This window comes from Aulonocara sp. 'chitande type north' Nkhata Bay, linkage group LG22 (genome assembly GCF_057382095.1).
Source record: "Aulonocara sp. 'chitande type north' Nkhata Bay isolate Kocher_YH1m ecotype deep benthic linkage group LG22, A_spYH_male_GT1.1, whole genome shotgun sequence".
NCBI lineage: Eukaryota > Metazoa > Chordata > Actinopteri > Cichliformes > Cichlidae > Aulonocara > Aulonocara sp. 'chitande type north' Nkhata Bay.
In genome coordinates, this window is record NC_141364.1 from 29,197,276 (window position 1) to 29,220,932 (window position 23,657).

The 23,657-nt window shown below is 43.3% G+C and overlaps 2 protein-coding genes across 3 annotated transcripts in view; one reads left to right on the forward strand and one right to left on the reverse strand.

The window, feature by feature from the left end:
* arid1ab (AT-rich interactive domain 1Ab) overlaps positions 1-5,854 on the forward strand; it is a 54,946-nt gene extending 49,092 nt beyond the window's left edge. The window contains exons 14-20 of one of the 2 annotated variants that reach the window (XM_086279116.1): positions 55-230; positions 316-445; positions 569-688; positions 869-965; positions 1,136-1,955; positions 2,242-2,372; positions 2,469-5,854. In XM_086279116.1, coding sequence (XP_086135242.1) covers positions 55-230; positions 316-445; positions 569-688; positions 869-965; positions 1,136-1,955; positions 2,242-2,372; positions 2,469-4,403 — 3,409 coding nt within the window. In that variant the 3' untranslated portion in view covers positions 4,404-5,854. The remainder of the gene's footprint in view (positions 1-54; positions 231-315; positions 446-568; positions 689-868; positions 966-1,135; positions 1,956-2,241; positions 2,373-2,468) is intronic. The other variant, XM_086279117.1, reaches the window with a different exon arrangement.
* A 6,216-nt stretch (positions 5,855-12,070) lies between these two features.
* On the reverse strand, positions 12,071-13,619 carry LOC147304410 (uncharacterized). The gene is made up of 4 exons (XM_086281065.1): positions 13,469-13,619; positions 13,331-13,389; positions 12,193-13,247; positions 12,071-12,125 (listed from the first exon to the last, which is right to left on the reverse strand). Exons 1-3 carry the CDS (start codon positions 13,507-13,509, stop codon positions 12,196-12,198), a joined length of 1,152 nt encoding a protein of 383 aa, XP_086137191.1. The 5' UTR covers positions 13,510-13,619; the 3' UTR covers positions 12,071-12,125; positions 12,193-12,195.
* Positions 13,620-23,657: the final 10,038 nt, after the last annotated feature.

Sequence of the window (23,657 nt, forward strand, 5' to 3'; positions counted from 1 at the left end):
CTATGAATTTTTCACATTCCACATTTTGCTAAAAAGCCATCTGTTTTCCTACAGGAGTAGTGTTAATCTACAGGATCCCTTTGCTGATGGCGGAGACCCGGCGTTTCCCCGGAGGAACGCCATGACTCCCAACTCTCAGGGCTATCAGCCTGGGATAGGCACCCCGGAGATGATGGGTCGGATGGGTCCCTACGAGTCCAACAAGGACCCTTTTGGAGGCATGAGGAAAGGTGAACACCGTCCATGTAACCAAACCCCAGATTCTGTAAGGGTTCGTTCATAGCCATAACTAATATTATGTTTATTTATTTTTAGCAGGGGAACAGTTCATGCCACCCGGCCCCAACAGTGGAATGGGGGAACAGTATAACAGAGGTCCACCAGGCCCAATGGCCAACATGCCAATGAGCCAGAGGCAACAGTACCCGTATGGATATGAACGAAGGTAAATGTACTATAGTTGTAAATAAGATAAGATGATTGTGATCTGACCTGTGCCATTTCAGTGTCCTTTTCTCTTTCCGACTAAATCAAATCACTTCATGATTATTGCTCGTTGCTTTTATAGACAAGAGCCAGGCATGGGCCCTGATGTCAACATGGGACCGGGAGCTCCTCAGCCCAACATGATGCCTTCTGGAGCTGACACAGGGATGTACTCGCCTAGCCGTCCTCCGCCACAGCAACGGTCTGTACCATTCAGGGCAGAGACTATTCTGTATAAAGATTAAACGGAGAGACATGGTTGCATGTCAGCATTTTGTCAGTAAGATCATTGATAGATTTAAAGATATTTACAGAGTTTCTTATTGTAACTGAATCATTTACTGAAATGAAGAAATATAGTAATCTGAGTGTGTATTTTTAGGCATGAGTCCTATACAAATCAGTTCCCTGGCCAAGGAGCTCCCCCTGGTGGGCCTTACCCAAATCAGCAGCCAGGAATGTATCCACAGCAGCAGCCAGTAAGAACAGTTTGTCCAGCATTTGCAGTACTCCTATTATTACTTGGGTTTCTCTTTTCAGTGTTCATGTAATGTACTATGTTCTGTTCCAGCTGAACAGAAGTATGAGCTGTTGCTAAAATTATTGTGCTCAGTTGAGGATTGTAATGCTTAATTTTGTGTGCTGACAGAACTACAAACGTCCTGTGGATGGTGGGTATTGTCCTCCTGCCAAGCGCCATGAGGGAGAAATGTACAGCGTTCCTTACAGTGGGCAGCAACAGCCAGGACCCCAGTCCTCGGGGCCCCAGGGCCAGCAGGACATGTATAATCAGTATAATGCATACCCTGGAGGGGAGCGCCGACCGCCAGGCCCACAGAACCAGTTCCCCTTCCCCTTCGGACGGGATCGAGGGCCGTCATCTGCAGGCCCCAATTCCCAGTCTCCGATGCCTCCCCAAATGATGGCAAGTCCCATGCCTTCAGGCCCCGATGGTTCCCAGGGCCCAATGTGGCAGGGCCGCAATGAGATGGGCTACCCCAACTATCCCAACCGACAGGGACCCCCTGTGTCGGGCCAGGGTCCCGGCTACCACGGCATGAACCGCTCAGAAGATATGATGCCATCAGATCAGCGCATGAACCACGAGGGACAGTGGCCTGGCCATGCCAACCAGCGACAGCCTCCGTTTGTCCCCGCAGGCTCCGGACCACCCATGACCAGATCCCTGCCCTCCACCTACTCGGCTTCCCAAAACCACATTCCTCAGGTGTCGAGCCCAGCATCCATGCCCCGATCCATGGAAAGCAGAACGTCGCCCAGCAAATCCCCCTATATGCATCCTGGAATTAAGGTGCAGAAAGCTGGACCTCCAGTTCCCGCGTCCCACATTGGCCAGGCTCCCGTGCAGCAACCCATGATCCGGCGAGATGTGGCCTTCCCTCCTGGCTCTGTGGAAGCTACCCAACCCCACCTGAAACCCCGCAGGCGGCTCACCATGAAAGACATTGGTATAAAATGTGATTTGCCTGATAACTTGTAACATTACACATGTAATAAACAATATGCTTATGTCTACCTGACCTGGATTGACCATTTGATATTTCTCAGTTTGCGTTAAGACAGCTTTCAGATACAAATTGCGTATTCACACTAGGTGACACAAGTATGTAGTATGTATTGCATGTAGTATGGAGTTAAAGTCCCAAGATTAGTAAACCTTTACATGTTATTTAAAGCTGCAGTGACCGATCATGGTTACTTTTAGTTATATTCATTCTGTTTCTATTTTCAAAGGCACTCCTGAGGCTTGGAGGGTAATGATGTCATTAAAGTCTGGCTTATTAGCTGAGAGCACCTGGGCCTTGGACACCATTAACATTCTGCTGTATGATGACAATAGCATTTCTACTTTTAACCTTTGCCAGGTAGGTTGCACACGTCCACAACCTGTTAGCATTTGTTTCTGTCAACATTTCAGAATGACTTGTCAAATGTAGTGACCACCTTCTTTGCTTTCACAGCTACCTGGATTTCTGGAGCTGGTAGTGGAGTACTTCAGACGCTGTCTCATTGAGATCTTTGGCATCCTTAAGGAGTATGAAGTAGGAGACCCTGGCCAGCGCACCCTAATAGACCCCAATGCAGCTGAGGACTCTGATGATGAAATTCCCATGCCTGAGGGCGAGGACATGAACTCGGACGAGGAGGACGAAGAGGATGAGGAGGTAGAGGAAACAAAGATCAATCCTGACACTTCTTCACTGGTCCAGATAAAGGAGGAGGAGGAGGAAGAGGAGAACTCCCACAAAGATAAGTCTTCAGAGGATGAGGAAGATGAGAAGGAAAGGGAGTCTTCTATCAAGGAAGCCAATACCTCTACCTCAGGGTTCTCCCACGACCCCAGTATACACTCGGAAAAGCCCAAACAGGCTAGCAAGTTTGATAAACTCCCCATCAAGGTGGTGCGGAAGAAGAATCCCTTCCGGCTAAACCGCTTGTCCAAGCTTGGGCAGCGGCAGAGCTTTGACAGCGGCCTGATACACTGGAGCGTGGGTGGTGGTGACACTACTGAGCACATCCAGACCCACTTTGAGAGCCGGATGGAGCTTCTCAAGCAGCGAAAACAAACAACAGCGGCCGCTGACAACCGCAAGAAGGTCAAGGTGAATGGGACAGCGGCAGCAGCAGAAAACCCAGAGAAGCCTAAATCCAGTGGTGACGATAAGGTTCAGCAGCAGCAGCCCCAGTTTTCTGAACCTCACAAGTCTCCAACAAAGACTACCACGCCTCCTCTTCCCATTGGCGCACCAGTCACTGCCACCATTGACGATGTACTATCCGCTCGCCCGGGGTCGGTCACGGAGGAAGTAGTTCGTGGAGGTGCCGAGGAGCAGAAGGAGAACGGCAAGTATTTGTTCAGCATCAACCCCGATCTCCAGAGCCGCCGCAACATCAAGATCCTGGAGGATGAACCTCACAGCAAGGATGAAACGCCACTTAGCACTCTATCAGACTGGCAGGACTCGCTAGCTCGGCGCTGCATCTGCGTCTCCAACATTGTGAGGAGCCTCTCCTTCGTTCCTGGCAATGACCTGGAGCTGTCCAAACACCCTGGCCTCCTGTTGCTGTTGGGCCGCCTGGTGCTGCTCCACCACAGGCACCCTGAACGCAAACAGGCGCCTGTTACCTACGAGAAGGACGAGGAAGACGAAGGCGTGAGCTGCGAGAGAGACGAGTGGTGGTGGGACTGCCTTGAGGTGTTAAGGGAGAACTGCCTGGTCACTCTGGCAAACATCTCCGGCCAGCTGGACCTTTCTATCTACCCAGAGAGCATATGCCTGCCTCTCCTTGATGGCCTGCTCCACTGGGCTGTGTGCCCTTCAGCAGAGGCCTTGGATCCCTTTCCCACGCTGGGGCCCCACGGCTCCCTTTCACCCCAGAGACTGGTCCTCGAGACCCTCAGCAAGCTCAGCATCCAGGACAACAACGTCGACCTCATTCTGGCCACTCCGCCATTCAGCCGCTTGGAGAAGCTCTACGGCTTGCTCGTGCGACTCGTCGGCGAGCGCAAGGTGGCCGTCTGCCGTGAAATGGCAGTGATCCTGCTAGCTAACCTAGCCCAGGGTGACAGCCTTGCAGCGCGAGCGATCGCTGTGCAGAAAGGCAGCGTGGGCAACCTACTGGGCTTCCTGGAGGACAGCCTAGCGGCTACGCAGTACCAGCAGAGCCAGAGCTCCCTGCTACAAATGCAGGGTGGACCCCAGTTTGAGCCTACTAGTGTGGACATGATGCGGCGGGCAGCGCGGGCTTTGCACGCCCTGGCTAAGGTGGAAGAAAACCACTCTGAATTCACTTTGTACGAGTCGCGGCTACTGGACATCTCGATGTCCCCACTTATGAACTCTCTGGTGTCCCAAGTAATCTGTGATGTACTGTTTCTGATCGGCCAGTCATGACAGCCGTGGAGAGGTTTCAGCTCTGCCTCTTTCTATTCCCCCTAAACCACCTTTTTGTGTGTGCGCGTGTGTGCGTGTCTGTTAGTTGCGCGTGAGTGACAAAAGCAAAACTTTTTTTTTTTAGTTTTTTTTTTTTTTTTTTTTTTAATTTATGCAAAATCAACTCGGATTCCACTGTCTTTCTTACCCCTGCTTCTCTCTATAAGGAAGGAATATCATGAAGTAGCTGTTGATTTCAAACATCTGAAACTGAAAGAAACTGGCAAAGAAGAACAGACTGGGACCCAGGCATAGGACAGAGTGTGCTGCTGCCCTGTAGAAAGGACTTTTTTTTGTTTTTGTTTTTTTTTTATTGAAAAAAAAATCTCCAGAAAGAGAAAAAAAAAAGAAAAAACTGTAACCAAAGTTGCTGTCTCGTTTACAGTGAGTTTGGGGGATACACGTGTTCGCTTTCTCCCTCGGGGGAGGTGGGTCGTCAGGGGAAAGAGGGCACAGACTAAACAATATTATGGTTCATGTTTGGAGGCTACATAGACTCATGGACTGTGGTGTGGTATAATTGCTGTAACTTTGGATGCTATATACTCAGCCCCACAGGAACCACATTATTGGCTGTGAACAGATGTCTGTCATGGGAGGCCTGTGCAGTAGATTGTAGGACTTTTTTCTGTACTGTACACCTTAAAAACTGTAAACATACTGTAATAATACTGTTTCACACTGAGATCCGCTGGCTTGGCAGCAAACTGTAGTTTTTAAAACCAGTTTTAGTTAAATGTCGAGAGAGAAAAACGGCTTTCCCCCCAAAGTACGGTGAACCTACAACACCCCGACCTCTTCTCTTTGTCCCTTGATTGTATGACTTGACCCTTATATTCAAAAGTCACCTCTTTAGGACTGGTCCTCAACTCTAGATGCAGTCCAAGCTGCAGTGTATATATGATGTTGTACATTACACTTTCTCTTTCTCGACTTCTGTTGCTCTTCACCGTTTTTAATCTTTGACGAGTTTCCCTGCATCGAGAACGCCATGTGATTACTTGACGCCCGCCCTCTCCGTTACTTCAGCGCCTCACCCCGCTCGTATCACGCTGTGTGAGCGTGGGGACGGGGGTCGTTAAGCTGCTGTCAGATCCAGCGCCACCCCCTCCTCTCAGTAAACACAACTTCAACTTTCTGTTCGTCTGGGTGTAGAGAATATTAACACAAATCGGTTCCATTCGAGCTCCTTCATAAACGACAAACTAGACCTTGATGAAGAAACTGTTTTTATTTTATTTTTTTTTTCAGTGATGCGGATTCTGCATATTTGTATTTCAGATGATGTAGCTAAAAACTTGATGTAAATTCCTCTTTTTTCCTTTTTTTTGGCTTAATGAATATCATTTATTCAGTATGAAATCTTTATACTATATGTTCCACGTGTTAAGAATAAATGTACATTAAATCTTCGTAAGACATTTGCTGTGGATTTATTTATTATTATTCTTGACATGGTTGAGGCCGCAGTGAATAAAGCCCTGAATTTTTTATTTGGCTCGCATTTCACTCGCGCTGAGACAATCTGATACGACTAAAGCAGCTCAGAGCGCTTGTGTTTTGCTGACGCTTTTGATATTTACACACGGATGCGGAGACACGGCACATCTCTGTGCAGTATGCTGCTTATTGAATGCACAGCCATGTTTTCCCATCCCTGTATTGATTGACATCTCACCCCCATGTTACAAGGCTGTCCTTGTCCCTGGGTCGCACATGCTGATATTTACATATATATTTACATTACTTGGGGAACAGCCAGAGCGCTTCGATACATACAGATAAGCTAGGAGCTGACATTTACTGCGAGAAAAGCTGACTTTTTTTCCCCTCCAGAATATCATCTGATGTTTTGACAAAAGTTGAATTCAGTTTGGAGACGGCAGAGCACCTGGTTTAATGTGTGATGGGGGGGGGGGAGCACCCCTACTTATTTAGCTACAGCCGACAGGATAATGAAGTTTTAAAGTATTTCCATTCTTGTCCTCAACGGAGAGACAAAATAGCATCCATAAAAACAAAACAGTCGGCCTGAGCTAAATGTGGCACCAAGTACGTTTTCAAAGCCTGCTGCCGCTTCTTGATGTTGTTTTACTTTAGTCGTATTTATTCAGCAAGTCTCACTGAGATCAAGATGCAGGAAAAAAGTAAAGTCCCGGCTTGCTTTAGTGTGTGACTTTAGTGGAATGCTTCAAGGCAATGGATCTAAAATAACCCCAAGTGCTATAGATAAGTCCCAGAGATCACCCGCAAACTCAGATCATAATAAAAGGAGAGATCTACATAAAGTGCAGCTTAAACGGCTCTAAAGGCTCACCAACCAATTTAGTATTGTACGTCTCGCTCCCTACCACTGAACATTTGAGTTGACAAACGTTAACATGCTTTTTTCTTATTTTAAAATAATGAAACTGTACTTTGAGCTCAGAGACTGTGACTGAAATTGCACAGAAATCATTTGTTTGCTGATATATGTTGAGCTGTTTCAAATGTTTGATTTCAAATAATGTTGTTTTACATAGTTGCTCCATTTTTGCTCACTTGCATCTTGTAGTGCTAGCTAGATGGCTACATGCTGAAGTTCTGCAAGAAGAGCACTGACTGCTGTGTACATGAATACATGGCAGACATAAGAATGGGGGCCGGCTTAATGGTAAGTGGAACTGTGGGACGATTTGCAGGGCAAGTATCTCCTGGTATCACCTGAAAGCAACGCCAGGCTGTAGCACAAAATCAGCTCCCTTTATATTAATATGTTTTATTTGCCTAATTTGATTTAATTGATTATTGATCGAAGATGGCAGGTCACTGTTCTCGATGGTTACCATTAACCCCTGCATGGGATTATAGTGTTTCCCACAGAAGTAGACAGTGTTTGTGGGAGTAGCAGGAGGAGGCAACATGCAAAGTTTGATGGTGTGCTTCATCCTTGGTGAGCTTGATCTACACATTTGGACCTACTTTTACTGCTCAAAGGGAATCACCTGATGGTTTTAGTCCTCTCTCTAATACTAGAGTCTTTACTTACAATATAAACAATCAAAATTCAATGAAAGAGGTGCTCATCATTTTTATATATTCAAGTGCTGTCATAGGGCTTTGAGGAAATCATATGTAAAGCACAATATTTATGAGCGTTTTAAGTTGTAAATCAGTCAGATTTGACCCAAACACGACAGGAAGGTTAATTTTGTCCCACTGTAATCTCTTCAAGTCATTTGTCAGTAATGGCACAACAGCAGAGGTCTTTATAGAGTCCTTGTAGGGCGGTATCATGCTCATACTGCAACTCACCAGTGAATTATTTATGGCTGTAGAAGTCAGTTACATCTCTGTAACGGCTCGTTTTGACAGTGACCAGTTACTGTACACATTGATTGGGGTCTGTGCCGAACAACAGACCTCGACTTATGGAGCCAGTTATGAACTCTTCTTCTCTGTCAGCATCTCAGTAGATCCCTACTAAGGAGAGCCATTAAAACAACCCCCAGTTCATCTACGAACCTACTCAGCGCCATTCATACCGCCACCTGAAGCCAGCTGAGGCCTAAAGACATCTGTCATGGATTTCTTTTTTCAAAGAGCCATGACAAACACTCTTGACAGCCAGTAGTAAACACATGCTGCCAGAAATTTTCCAGGTCTCTAAAGAGATTCTCGAGCCGTTATAATCACATCAACAAAGCACTTAACAAATCTCCCAAAGCCCCGTCCCACTCATCCAGAGAGTCTTCCAATGTACAGTAGTGCTGGCAGCACTGATTCCAGAGCATGTTGTGCTGAGCTGCGTACACACTGGAAACGATTCACTCGTCGTGCATCGCTTTGAAGCTGCCAGCCGGTCGCTTGCTGACATTCCAGGCTCCCGTGACCTTGTAATGTATTTACTAGCAGGTTATACATGTCAATCACGGGTCGTCTTCACTCTCATTGACTTCAGTCACTAACCTGAAAGTTTATTGCAGGTCCGGTCCACTTTGCCTCACCAGCAGTTATTTCACATGCAATTGCATGAAGTTGCCAAATATCTTTCACCTTCTATGGTCTCTGGTCACCACGTTACTTCCAGTGTGGACTCGTCCCCTTTCTTTCCCTTCCTTACAAAACAGATTTTAGATGAGTAAGTACTTTTTGATTGCCAACATCTGCAGTTGTTAAAGCAGTAGATGATCATATGCAGCATGTAGAAGGTTGGAGCAGGTTTATGATGCTTTATATGCATCAAATGAGGAATCGTGTCTTTCATTTTATTCATTTTATTTAACATTTACACTCAGTATTTAATTTGTGTGAACTTTTTCCTATAAGTCAGCCGGCTCCTCTCTCTGCTCTAAAGACATGGTGCCCTCATCTGGTCACAACATCAAATTACAGCGTGTATCTGCATAACTGCTGTAAAAGTATGTCTTACCCCCCCTCACACCAGTGTGACAGCTGGTGGGAGCAACTCTAACACACTCACTTCTTGTATTGGGCCAACCTTTATTTCTTTATACTTCCAAGGAGCCAGACTTTGTTATCATTTTTTTTTTTTAAAGCTATCAGGTTTTTCAGTGGATATTGGCTACTTTTGAACAAATTTCCACTCCTTGTACTTGTACATTTTCAGAAAATGCGTTTTTTGTGTGAAGTCACTTAACAAACACCAAAGAAACTCAAGGGATGTCTACTAAATCTTTAGTTATTGTGTTCCTAACAGCCTAACACAAAACAATCTGTTGAACAGCATCTGGAAAGTCATGCTCTTAAGATCTAAGACAAGATATCTAGCAATGACCTGACACAGGATTTGGCATCTGGCTGTTCAGTTCTACTGTTGATCAAAGCCTCATCTGAGATGCTTTCAGTGGATCAGTGGCTGTCAAGAAGCCACTCTTTAGGAAGGGAAATGGGGAGAAAAGACTGAGGTATTCAAAATTACACAAAAACCGGACTGAAATGAAATGGCAACAGGTGGTATGGAGAGCTGAAAATATTATTTTTGTTTTATTTGTCATCATTATATATGCAGGATGTCAGGAGAGAGGTACAAGGCACAAGAGTATCTACAGTCATCTGTAAAACATGAATAAATCTGTCTTATGTCAATATACTCTACCGCTGCTATTAGCCTGAATGTACAAATCCTATTACACTTTTTTAGGATAGAAGTATAACTTTGTAATAATGTAACAATTTAAAGAAAGAAGAAACTCTGGATTAAACAAAAAAAAGGAGGGGGAAAAAACAAGGAAACGATAAGTAATAAATTATTAATAAACGTCACAACACTGACAAGGAATGGTGACAGCTGGATGCTAGCAAACATCTGTATTTAGCGAAACAACAGGTTACTCTGGCAAACCAAAAAAAGTACGACCAAGAATAACCTTCATACATTAGAACATAAATATATAATGTTTTTAAAAGCACAAACTACACGAATAAGAATAAAAAAGGCTGACTCCGTCACACCTGCTCCAGAAATGTCTGATAATTAGGTCAACAACGTCACTGCACGATTCAACCGCAAGGGGGCAAACTAGGCTTTTCTGATGAGGGCGCTCTCCCTCAAATAAACAATGATACATCATATGCACGTGTGTGTGTGTGTGTGTGTGTGTGTGTGTGTGTGTGTGTGTGTGTTTGTGTTTGTGTGTTCCGGTCATTTACTGTCCCTCAGGTTGGGGTATGTTGATACATAGTGAGCAGCCAGACATGAGCCACCTTCTTCTCCCAGGAGTTTTGTTTAGCTCACTGGAGTTTGGACTTAAAGAGTTTGGTTTGTGGCATCTTGCATAAAAGGAAAGCCAGAGGTTGGAGAGGACAACCTTAATGTAGACATTACATATGAACCTTATTTAGTTAAATGATTTTCATATTGTCATTGTCCCTTTAATCAGAGTGAATTCAGGAGGGAGAACGTAAAGCAGGCCATTATCCCCTTATGATAGTTTGCTTTGTAGCTCAGTGTACATGGGTGAATATGGATGCACAAAAAGTGCAGTTGTTTACTGTGGAGCACTAAGGAACATGGAAGGTTATCAACAGCTCATATGTATATTTTTTGTTATATTAAGTATAATTGATATGAATGATCCCACAGTTCTGTTGTAATGACTTCAAACTATATATGTGCCCTTGTCAAGACGATGGGTCAGATTGGGAATCAAAAGGGGAAGAGGAGGATCGAGAGGAGCCTCATCCTAAATACTTTGGCTTATATCCTTTTTGTTAATCTAAAAGGACCTGAAAGTATCAATGAGCTGAACATGCATTTGGTGATGCATAAATAGTAAAGTGACTGTTCTACTTCAGCACTAAAAGCACAACATGTTTCATTCATAAAAGCTTTTATTCTCCATCCAAGTGCTTTCTATGTGACATTCACAATAACAAATGCACCAGGAATAACTCAGGGTTATTTGTATATAAAGGCACCAAATCTCAAACTAGAGGTTTATTTGCAAGGTTCAGTGTTGATGACAAGCAGTCGACCATGAACTGTAAGTATAGGAAAACAACGTCCTCAGACTTGATTTTGGAAAAGTATCTTCACTTCTGCTCCTTTATGATGAAATGTTTCAGTCCACAAAAAAAATAAAATATCCACCCACGCTGTGTATAGATTCAATTTCATGTTGCCATTTTGCCAAAAAAAAACCCAAAAACAAGGTTTTGCGAAACAAAAAACGTGATCACTTTGTGTACAATTATCAAGTGTTCAGGGAGTTACAAGTGTTTTTCCTTTGATAGTGCAGGATGGTTGTTTCTGTCCTGATGTGCAAGTGATAGCACTCAGGCTAGCTGCAGAGCTGATGCATTTGTCTGCAGGTCAGAGTGACCTGCTGGGGGTAACAAGCAAGGACACACACGATTGTCACAATACATGCCAGGACAGACCAAGGAATAGAAATCTACTCCTTGTTAGAAGGGTGCTCTTGTGGACCCAATAGATCCACAGCGGGTCTTCTGGTGCACTTTTTGGGTCCTTTTAACTCCGTGCCATCAGGAACCGTTTTACAGCGATTTTAATATTTTCTCTAGAAATCCAACTACTGACATAGTCTGAACAATACGTTCAAATTAAAACTCAGAGGAAAGTGAGTTTGCCGAGAAATTATTGGAGTGTCCCCTTACAACACGACCACAGCTGAACCATGACTCAGCAGCTTGAGTCATCTGTCTAAACAGATTTCAGCCAAGACTTAAGAAAAAAAAGTCTCCAGAAAGTAAATGGCCCAGTCTCCCGTCCCCCACAGGAAGCAATTGAGATGTTTCAACTGATCTGACTCAGGACATCATTTTGTAGGCAGGGCGTTTACGCACAGCTCTTAACTGCGTCACGTTTTCTTTAATCTGGGCAGAGCAAGGTACTGGACTCTGTCACCACTGTATTGTGTCAGAAATGTCCTGTAAGCACTTCCTTCTACAATTTAAAACCAAAACAAACAGTCGTTTGGAAATAAGCTAGAGTAAGATTGTGTTCTCTGAAGTGGATCTTTGCATCAGGAGCAATTTCGCCCCCCAAAGAGTAGTTTAGCATCACATCATTTACTCACTAGAGGGCACCAAGTCTACATCCATAGACACAAGCGTTGGCTTTTAATAGTACCTCACAACTGGGAGATGAAGTCAAGACAGAAGACAAGATTTCAATTTAATTTATTTAAGAAAACATTCAGCTATGTCTTCTTGCTGCACCTGTTGGTAGGAGAGACACTTTAGATACCAGCCAGATATAAACAGAACAAAGTAATGAGATACTCACCTTCTAGTATCTTGGACGTAGCTTGATTGTCATCCATTTGGCACGCGGATGCTCAGATTTTCTTGGGTTGAGATATTCCATCTGCTGTGGGGGAGGTGTGGTAGTTTGTGGCACCTGCTCGACCTCTTTGTCACCAAGCCGTCTGATAGCATAGCCTCCAAAGTGTTCAGGGACCTCATAGATCCTGCTGTTACTTCCATAGGCAGGCAGACTATGAACTTCCTGGGCTGGATTCCTGATTCCCCATGGTGCTTGAAGAGGGTTACTACTGGTGGGCCTCCGCTCTGCGAAGGTGTAGCTGGGTTTGTAGCTCACCATCATGTTCGAAGTGGAAGACGGCATGTAGCCTACTTGGATGTTCCCAGTATTTGCAGGAAGCCATGTGTTTCCGTATGATTTCCTAAAGCCATGGACGGCGAAGTCTCTAGCAATACTTAAAGGTTCAGATTTATGTTGAGTGACCCGTTTTGCAGGAGCGCTTGCTGATGTTTGCCCCCGTACAGCTGCACTGGCAGGTTTCTGTGCTACAGAATGCTGAGAGGCTGGTTTAAACAAGGAGCTTCGTGTAAGAGTTTGAAGAGATGCGGCACTGCTGGAGCCAGCCTTACTAGTTTGGGGTGCACCACGCTGAAACGGCCAAGTCATTTCCTTGTTGCTATCAGGAAGGCTGTTCTGGTTTTGACCGAGTCCATTCAGCGAGTTCCCACTTGCAACAGAAAGGCTAAAAGAGGAGCGGTTTGGCACCTCCAGAGCATTAACGCCCTTCACATTTGTGTACCAGTTAGGTTTTGTCACCAAGCTGCTCTGCACTAACCTTACCAAGCTTTGGGCTGGTTCTGAAACAGTCTGTTTATAGCTGCTAGCAGAAAGCCTTTCACTATAGCCTCTGTTAACTGTAGTTCCTGTGCTGAGGCTACTGCTGTGAGCTACTCGTGGAGAAATGAAGGCATGTCTGATTTGATCCTGGGAATAGCTGCCATCTAGTCTTCTTAGTCTACCATCTTGCTGTGAAAAGCCAACATATCCGTTAACGTTGTGCATCTGGGGGCTATATGCTGAGAAAGAAATAGAATGTAAGCCCACTGTGGTAATCAATCACAGCACTAAAATAACTTAAACATATAAATTCCCCACTTACTTCGTGTAGCCCATGAACAGCACACATGCTCTGCTTGAACTAAGAAAATCAGCAATATCCTGCTCAGAAGCAAAACATCAAGGTCAGGAGAAATGGGACAACAACAAGGTTAAGAATAGCTGCAAAGTAGAGCCTTACCCCAAACCAGCTCCACAAGCCCTTCCAGATTTCCAAAGCATGCTGCCTTACTCAAAGCAACAGTAACACAAACACTCTGAAGCTGCTCACTCTGCATGTGTGTGCCGCAAAGAGGTGACATTTCTTGCAACCTGTATCCAATCACAGGCTAATGAGCAGATTGTTTACAGCTGCTGTTGTGCTGCTGTCAGGCTGAATGCTGGAGATTGTTCCAGAAAGCAGGTCTGACAAAGTCTCATCCTGAAGTCAGAGTCGATTAACTCATTTTTTGGTTACAGATGATCGGTTAGCTCAGTCGACTGTAACTTTGTTCACACAGAGTTACGTGTGTAGGGGTAGTGGAAAAAACCCCATCATCATCACCATAGCAACTGGGAAAATATAAAACTGAGCCTTGAGTTTATAAATCATTTTGGGGCTTTTTTTCACCTTTATTAGAGAATTTTTGTAAAGATGAGACAGGAAAGTGGAGAAGATGTGCAGCGAAGGGACTCAGAGGGGTCAGAACCAAACCTGGGCTGTTATATTGAGACTCATGCCTTCTGGTCATCTGCTCAACCACTAAGTTAAATCAGCATCCCACAGAGCCTTAGGTTTATTTGGGGGAATAAGGAACACGAGTGTCAGTGTGAATTATAACATTTTTCTAAAATAAATAAATAAATAAAAATGGAGGGGAGCACTTTCCTTTCGCATCATCTCAGTCATCCTAGCTTGAATCTTTTATTAATAGACCAAACTGGAAATCCATCAAATCTTCACATTTATTTTTCTTGTAAATCTCAATATATTTTTATTATGCTTTAACCTGAAATAGAGAAAATGCAAATGAAACCAACTGAATGTAGCCCTATGGATCAAACAGATACATATAGAGCAGCTCAATTTATATAGCTCCTCATATCTAGAAGTTTACTTACATACAGCATCAAATCACAACATCAGTCAATGAAGGTGCTTTATAAAGTAAGATGAAGACCCTACAATATTACAACAGTGGAAAGGAAAAACTCTCTTTTAACAGGAAAGAACGTTTTACAGAACGAGGCTCAGGGAGGGGAAGCCACCTGCTCCTGACGGGAGAAAGAAGGATGAAAGGCATACTGTGGAAGAGAGCCATCCATCCTGTCAGGGTCATGGGGTGTTGGAGCCTATCCCAGCTGCCATAGGGCGAGCAGCAGGGTGCAGCCTGGACACATCACCAATCTGACACTGGGCTAACGCAGAGAGACAGATAACCATTGACATCTATGGGCGATTTAGAATCACCAGTTAACATGACCCCGCTAACTGCAGCTCTTTGGACTGCAGGAGGCAGCCGGAGAGAACCTCAGAAAGGCCCGAGCCAGGACCTCCTTCCTATAAGGCAATAGTACTAAGCACCACATCACCATGATGCCCAAAAGAGTGTCAGAGATTAATCATCAGCAATAATGATTAAATGCAGCACAGTGAGTGAAGAAGAAATACTCATCGTATGATTTTCAATCAGCCTCTAGGCCCAGGCTCCTCCAGCAAGGCACCAACAAGTAAACTGACACTGACTTCAACGGGCCACCACAAGGTAACACCAATCTCAACATTTTCAAAAAGGCAAACCCAGGAGTTGAAGAGGAAATCGCTTAATTTCATGTCTGATGAACTGAGCAAAGTGGCTAAACAACAGGGTATGCTACATGACAGGATGAGATAAAACAACTAAAAAACTTGATAAACAAGAAGGACAAGAAAATAGACAACTTGGAACGGCAAATCGAGGACCTTGAACAATACACAAGAATGGATGACTTAGTGATAAGTGGACTGGAGACACAACACCGAACCTAAGCCAGAGTAACAGCTGGCGGAGGTAAAGACGGTGAAGATGCCCCAGTAGAGGAGCTGCATCACATCATTTACTCACTTGAACAGCAAGTATTAAAATTCCTTCAAACGAAGAATGTAAGTATTCAGAGCCATCATATCGCCGCATGCCACACGCTCCCCAGAAAAGACAGTAAAACAAAGCCATCAATTATTCTTCGGTTTGTGAGTCGCAAAACAAAGATTGAGTTACTGAAACAGGGAAAGAAGCTAAAAGGGACTGGTGTGTATTTAAATGAACATTTAACGAAAAAGACTGCTGAAATTGCAAGACAGGCACGCAGCCTGAAACAAAATAAGATACAAGCGACATGGACGAGGAACTGCAAAGTAATGAGACTAAATGGCACTCCCGAAGAAGCGAAAGTTGTGATGATAAGAGAAATCAAAGACTTAGAGCAATATAAATAATCAGGAATCTACTATAGAATCTATTGGAAAAGTGACGATTGGATAATGAACAATGGGTATGGAAAGTGTTTCTGGCCTTACGGCTCAAGAAAACAACAACAAAAAAAACACATAAATGACAAGTTTGGACACAGATTATAGGTTTCCATTCAGAGATATTGAAGAGGAAGACATTGATTATGAAAAGGACTGTCGAGGTGGTTATTTTGACACACGCGGAGAAAACGAACTTCAAAACATTTAACTATGCAGAGCATAACATGCATGACCCTGAAAGTAACACTGACCCAGATAACCACTTCTACAATAACAACAATAGTACTTGTGAGTACTATACAGATGACCAATTCAATATGAATATTAAAATGGCAAATGCGTTGTCGGTCATACATTTCAATAGTAGAAGCCTGTATAAAAATTTTCTAAAGTTACAGAATGTTTAAGTAAGTTAAAAAAGTTTAATATAATTGCAATATCAGAAACATGGCTCGATAATGAGAAAGTTAGTGAAATGGGACTGGAAGGATACCAATTATTTACAATGAACAGGGTGAATAAAAAAGGAGGCGGTGTTGCTTTATATATAGATAAAGTTTTGAAATGTAGTCTGATTGAATGTATGTCAAGCACCATAGATGACGTATTGGAATGTGTTACTATTGAAATCCATGTTGAAAAAGCCAGCAATATAATTATAAGTTGCATCTATAGGACACCAGGTTCATGCCTTTCAATGAAAAACTTGCTGCTATGTTTAGCAACCTAAATGATAAAAAAAAAAAGACAAATGGCCTGCATTTGTATAACGCTTTACTAGTACCTAAGGACCCCAAAGCGCTTTACACAACCAGTCATCCACACATTCACACACTGGTGATGGCAAGCTACATTATATACAAACTAACTAACCGACTGACTAATTTTCTGCAAACAGTAACATTTAACTTACCTGCTCTACTAGGCAGAGAATTCACCTCTCCGTGTCGAGCTTGACCTTGACAACCATCATATAAGTCTTGTTGGCCTTGTTAACATTATTAACGATGCCTCCTCTACCCCCTGACGCTGAAAAGACCCAGGCGGCGGTAATGATGCGGTCGACTATAACCGTGACAAACGACACACGAAGATCAATGTGCTTCCACCTTCTGTTTGCAGGTTATAAATCAGGCGCTGCAATACCAGCACCACAATCTCCATATCAGAGATTTCAGCTTCATTCTGCTTCTGCTTCTTTTTTACATGTGACTGCACAGAGTGATAAGCAGAATGCATGTTAGATTTGCATGTGAGTGCGATATCATCAGCGTCCTCTGTTTTTCTGACTGATCTGTGACCATGTGGGAGGCTCCGCAGGAAAATGACCTTTTATACTGTGAGTGTAGGACACACACACGCTAAGGACACACTCCCTGGTAGTCTGACAGGTGTGAATCTTCATCCCTGACTGTGCTTAGTCAATAGTGATGACAATTCCCTGCAAAGACAAACGAATCAGTCACTTTGTCCTGCTGTCCATCACGTGCTTCATCAAACACTTCTTAAGCCTAGCTTTAGTCAAATTTAGAGTCCCTTTTTTCATCTTTTAGGGACTTGAGTGTCCAATATTCTCTATGAGTCACAGCAGTGATAGCAAATTTCCTTGTCTCCACTCTAGGAAAGAGTGACACTTCGCATGCGATGACCAGATGAGTGTGGTGGCTTAGATCAAAGACACAATTTCCTGTCAGAGGAAATAGCCCAGAAGAATTTTTTTCAGGAGCAGTTTCCTCTTTTCTGAATTCTTTCCATTTATGCCTATCAACATTCATATGAAAGTCCTCCGCTGGAATCCTTCCCCGATGACAAAGGTGTCATGATGACACAGAAGGAATGCTTTAAAAAGAAACCTACGCGTGACATTAATCAAACTGTAAATGAGAGCTATGCTTCAATGTAGGTGACTCTTCTCTCCTTGGGGATGGTCACTCTTGCTCAAAATTCTGCCGGCATCGGGTCTCACACTCTTATATTTTCTGCCTTAATGCCGATTTCTACAGAGCAGGGTGTTGTAGCAAATGAAAGGCATCGTTCGGTCTCCGCAGACCCCTGACCTGTAGATGATTGGCACACAGACTCATTTTAGAAGCCTCTCTCCTGTAAAGGTTACACTGTGTAAGGTTTCACTTTGCTCATGAGCTCCGTGCTGGCTAAGACAGATTAATATCTGCGTGTGCAGAACCACAAAAAGGGGGTGTGGTGGAGGAGAAGGCAAGCACAGCATCCGTATCTAATTTATGTGCAGAGCTATGCAGGATATGGGGACTTTTGTCAGAAGGGTCAAACCATGCAACGCCTGCTGAATCAGAAACTTTTGTTAAAAACAAAGATAAAGATACTCAAAAGTGAACTGTGTGTTTCTCTGAACTGTGCATTGCTCTTGTGTGGATGCTCCACTGAGCATTTGTAGTAGCAGGACAGTGTATGTGAGATTAAATCCAATTAAAATGTATTCATGTTATTTAGGAAAAAAGTAGATTTTTTGTTCTTATAAAACAAAAAATTATGTTCTTTATAAAACTAGAGCTTCATGGCGTTGAGGAATAATAAATTATGGACTGCTGCAGGGGGAGTCTATCCCAGCTGTCATGGGGTAAAAGGCAGGGTACACTAAAATGGACAGGTCACCAGTCTGTCGCACTGTCACAGACAGCCGTTAACACCTATGATCTATTTAAAATCATCACTTACCCCAAACTGCATATATTTAGACTGCCAGAAAAAGGTGGAGAAAGAAAGGGAGAGCATGCAGAGCCAGTGGATTGCTGTTGAGTGACGGTGCTAACCAGCGTTCTTCCAAAATCATGCTAATATTTTCCCTTTAAAAAACACTGCATGTTTGTACGGTGCCAGTTTTTCCATTTAGAACCTACCCACCCAGCAAAAACCCAGCATAAAGACGACTTTCCCTGACTTTAAACTACAGTATGATCTAGTGAAAAAGGAAACATAAAAGCCTCCTGCTTAGGTCATTTAAAAGACCTTTATGTCTAAATCTGGCTAAAAGGTGAAAGGGCATATCTCCTCAACATCTCACCCACAGCCAACTATGGCAAATAGATGCCTCTCCCTGATTCTGCTGGAGGTTTTTTCCTGTTAAAAGGGAGTTTTTTCTTCCCACTGTCACCAAGCGCTTAAGTGCTTAATCACAGGCGATCATCATCACCTTACAGTATCAAGTGCTTTCAGGCAACTGGGAACTAAATGTAATACCTCTGCAAACTCCTCAACTAGAGTCAACTTTAGAAACTGTGTTTTATATTTTTTTATATTGGAAAAAAAAACCTCATAAAAAATAAAAACAAAGCCACAATGAAATTATTGAAACAACAGCCAGTTATAATTGCCTAAATTTTACACTTAATTTAACACATTTGTAATCCTGATGTGCCACTCTGACACCTCTTAACTCTCTAAAGAACAGAAGGTTGCGCAGTATGTTATTGGTACATGGCTGAAGTCACCTTTCTCTTTTCAGCCAAATTAAACATAAAAAGGAAATCCTTTGAAAGTTTGGCCAGATTTAGCCTTGAAAACAATGTTCACAGACATCTACTGTATACATTAGGGGGTATGGAGCCGTGAGCATTAGATGAATATGTGTGGACACACTTTAAACTTTAAAATCCATCTTTAAATCTGGCTCTTGTCAAAGTTTGACTTCATTCTGCAGTTTTTGCTTTATAATATGTTCGTGTGATCTTTTTTATTGCTTCTAGTTGTATTTTGAAATAATCTGCATTTCTGCCTTTGGTTGGTTTTACTTTTTGTCTTCGTCAGGGTTCCCTCCAGTTTTCACACCAACTATCCAGTCAGTCCTCTGTAGCTGCACCACCTGCTGCTTTCTTTAATTTTTCCTGATTGTCTCGTCTCTATTCGAGCATTTCAGCCGTCAACCTGTCCTCCATTTGTTTTTGTCTTTTTGTTGTTTTTTTAAGTTTCCTTGTATGTTATTGGTTTTCGGTATATGACCTCTTGGACTGTTTTCTGGAGTTCTGCCTGACGTTACCCTAAGTTGTTTGCCAAAACCCACTGACTATCCGTTTTATTGGCATCTAGCTCATATCTAGTCTTGGAAGTTTGGGAGCAGTGAGTAAATTCTCTAAGTGGTAACTCTATCATCCTAACAGAGCTAACCAAGCTAACAGTATAGCTTTCTGAGACATAGCTTCTGGAGCCTCATAAAGCCCAGAACCTCTTGGGCTAAACATAAATAGCCCACTTTGAGACCAATCAAATGTCTTTCTTATTAATGTATGACTGTAGGAATTGCACAGCTTGGGCTAAAAGTGGTCTGACATTAAGAAGCAAATGAAAATGACTACATGTTAAAGTTAAGCCTAGTTTTCAGGGTTACAGTAGGGTACAAGGTAAGATTCATGGTCAATAAGTCATTTAATAAGTAAAACATCTATCGTGTGAGCTATCAACACATTAAATGGCATATCTTCACACTGTTTCATATAAGGCTGAAAGTAACCACCCGTTCTGTGTCAAGCAGCAAGGCTGTGGGACAGAAAGCCTCAATAATGAGCAGAAATATGTCAAAAAGCACCATACAGTAAGGAATCTGCAGAGGTTTCCATTTAAATCCATTTATAATGTAAAAATATTAATTAGAGCAGGTTCTAGTGTGTGTAACAGTCTGCACTTTTTAATTTACACTTGGTTTAATCAAACTTAAATCCTTTTTGGAGAGACTGACTGTACATCTAACACCTGAGACTGATACTACAGGCAGGATGTCACACGCAGTGCAGTAACAGGATGTTCTCATCCAAAGTGACCCGTATCAAACTCCTTCATGTAGCAAGATGATGTAAAGTCAGAGAGACAGACAGTCAGCAGATGGTGTCTTCACTCCGGAAGAATCTACCCTTTGGCCTCCGAACCGATTCTCTCCTCCTGACCAATCAGGTGCTTCAGATCCCTGTGGGGTGCATAGGGCCACCTCCAGCTCAGGCATCTGGTCAAGCATTTGAAATAATGAAGGCAATAATAATGAGCTTAAAACTCCTCCCTCTGGGAAGGCGAGAGGTCAAACTACCTATGGAGAGTTCACACCTAACACATTCCAGGAACTTAAGGATTCGTCATCATCGGAGCGGCTGCACTCCCTCCCCTCGCTGCTTCCATAACACTTCCAAGTTATCACAACTTTGCCCATATTTTTGTTTTGTTTTGGTCATCAGTTTTAACCAGAGGCATCAGTGAGATGTGGGAAGAGATCTCTAAAGCACTGCATCCAAACCCGCAGCATAAATCATGAAATCATACAAACGTGGAGGCTTGTTATTATGGCTGACTGGGATGGATGCTCAAAGACAAGAGAAAAAAAGGTGCCGTAAATCCACAACTGTCCCGCAAATCTGTTATTTCTAGTTCATGTATATTTGCATCCAGGCTGAAAAATGCAAAAAAAACCCAAAAAAAACAACACATGTTGGTTAAGACTGAGCCGATGCACACATTAGAAACCTCAGACTTGGTTTGTAACGGTGGTTTTGGCCAGCTGACACACGGAGTGTCCCAGATTCAGTCCTCTTTCTGTTTTGGTCTCCACCAACTCCTCAGCAGTTTAGGCGGCTCTTCAGCTGCTTTGTCGTGTAACTAAAAAGTCTCCTGTTATGAGGAACAACTTTCATATTGCACATGCACGCTCTTGACACGTTGCTCCTGTGAAACTAATGATAACTGCAGCTTTACTTCTCAGTTTAAATGGCTTTTCCCATCACTTCCTGTAGCTGGAACCTGGAAGAAAAGGCATAGCCAGCAATAAATTGAGCCACTGCTCACAATACTGTGTTCAAATGACTCCACTCTCCAGTCAGACTATCGTATTTGCCCTGCCTGCTGCTCATTTCCAGCCCGGCTCATTGATGCATGAAGCAGATGATGAAGTAGCACAGGAGTTGTGAGTATCTTGTCCTTTTTTAAAAATGGGTCAAGGCCATTTATAATCACCAAGAAACGGCAGCCATACTCTATTTTTGCGAACTGGCCAGAGGAGAGAGTTCTTAATGAAGTATAGCTCGAGTCCTTCGTTTGGTGCGCTGAATCAGTCGCATTGCTCGATTATGTTTGGTGATCATCTTTACGCCATGTTGAGCTCCCTTGAGAATCTTAAATCAGAGACATAAAAAGAGTTGAACTCTCTTCTCTTTAAACTCGAGTACCTGGAAAAAGCCTCGGCTTTGGGGTTTCATCAAGACTTTGAGTAGACACAGATGAGTGGGACACAGATGAAAACAGATCACTTTAACTGAGATCTGCCCAGCCTTATCCTCCTACAACGACCACATCAACGCTAAACAAAACTTGTGACGAGCCACAATCGAGGGACTGGTCTACGGCCAGCTGAAACACAGCAGAGCCCACAACAAGGCTTTAGGACACTCTGCTCTCAGGGTAGAGGCCCAGAAAAGGGGACGGGGAGGGGGATAAGTCACAGGGGATAGGGTGGGGGTATAAGGCCTGGCAGACCAGTGCTTTTTCTTCTTTTAAAATCGTAGTCAATTTGGAGATCAATAGAGATGCGATTATGATGACTTCAGAGGGCAGCTGCATTGTTGCTGTGGAATGTTTTACATAAGCGTTGCGTTCATACAAAACTCTGTTGAGAAGCATTTGTTTCTCATTTATCACGGGTCTGGGGACTCGTTGTGGTTATGCACCAAGAGGGTTTTGTTTGAATTTCAAGAGCATGAAGAATCCCATTGCGACATGCGGAAACACACATATACACACATACACACACACTCGGTTTTACACAAAGCGGGGACAGAGGGAGTGTGCAATCAAGCACAAATCGAATCCATTTGTGGAGTTTAATAAGTTCAAACTGAAATTTCAGTCCTCGTCGCTTGTTTTGTGTCAGAAAATTGAAGCTGAGGTGATACTGCCGCTTATTGCGGTCTCTCCTTCAACACCTGCTTGGATTGTCGATGGTATATATCTGATATATATCTTTGCAAAGCGAAATACAAACTATTAATTTGCACCATTCATTTGTTTGAGGAAAGACCAAACATACACATCTTTTGTTTTTTGCAGATACTATGATGGCAGTGTGTATGCCTACGCACCATTCTAAATGTGCAGTTAGCTCCAGGCCTTGTAAAATGATAAATGGGAGGCCAGTTGGTTTTAATGGGCACTTGGGCCACTTGTACCAACTCCTCCTTCCTTGCATCCTCTGGCAAACACAATTAGCCTCATTGATCAAGTGAGCAGCAGAACAATGGGTAAGTACCCCACTGGAGTTTTTAGTCTCCACCTTCACTGAGCAGTCTTGTTAGAGATGATGGATAGGCGACATCTGAGAAGCTGGGCCAATGACTTCGCTGACCTCACGCCACAATCAAGATAGCTGTTATAGTAAAAGTCTAGCAAGACTAAGGTTTGGCGCACCACATTGGATCTGAAGCAGTGTTTGTACAGTTCAGTTATACCAAATGTAAATAATGACATGATCCCCATGATGGGAGAGACAGCTGTACTTGTCATACTATGCTAGTGGAGGAAAGTGGGAGTGGGGGGAGGTGGAAATGCCACTTTGTCTCTGTCATCACGCTGCTGACTGTTGTGGGTTTATTTTTTTAAGTTTTTTTTTTTAACATGTTCAATTCCTCGCAGATGTGGCGATCGCTTTCAAGGCATATTCTCTATCACGGCCATTAAAGCCCAGTGTAATGGCGCCAAGATGTTCCCCGAGACAGCAGGCGTATAAAATCAAAAGCCTGCTGCGCTCCAGAGGAATAAGTGAGAAAGAAATCCTTTGAATATGTATTTTGCGCCAACCGCACGCTGCACGGGAACATAAAGCTGTTACACTTTTTAAAACTGCTTCCTCAAAAGAAACCTAAAAAAAACAGCC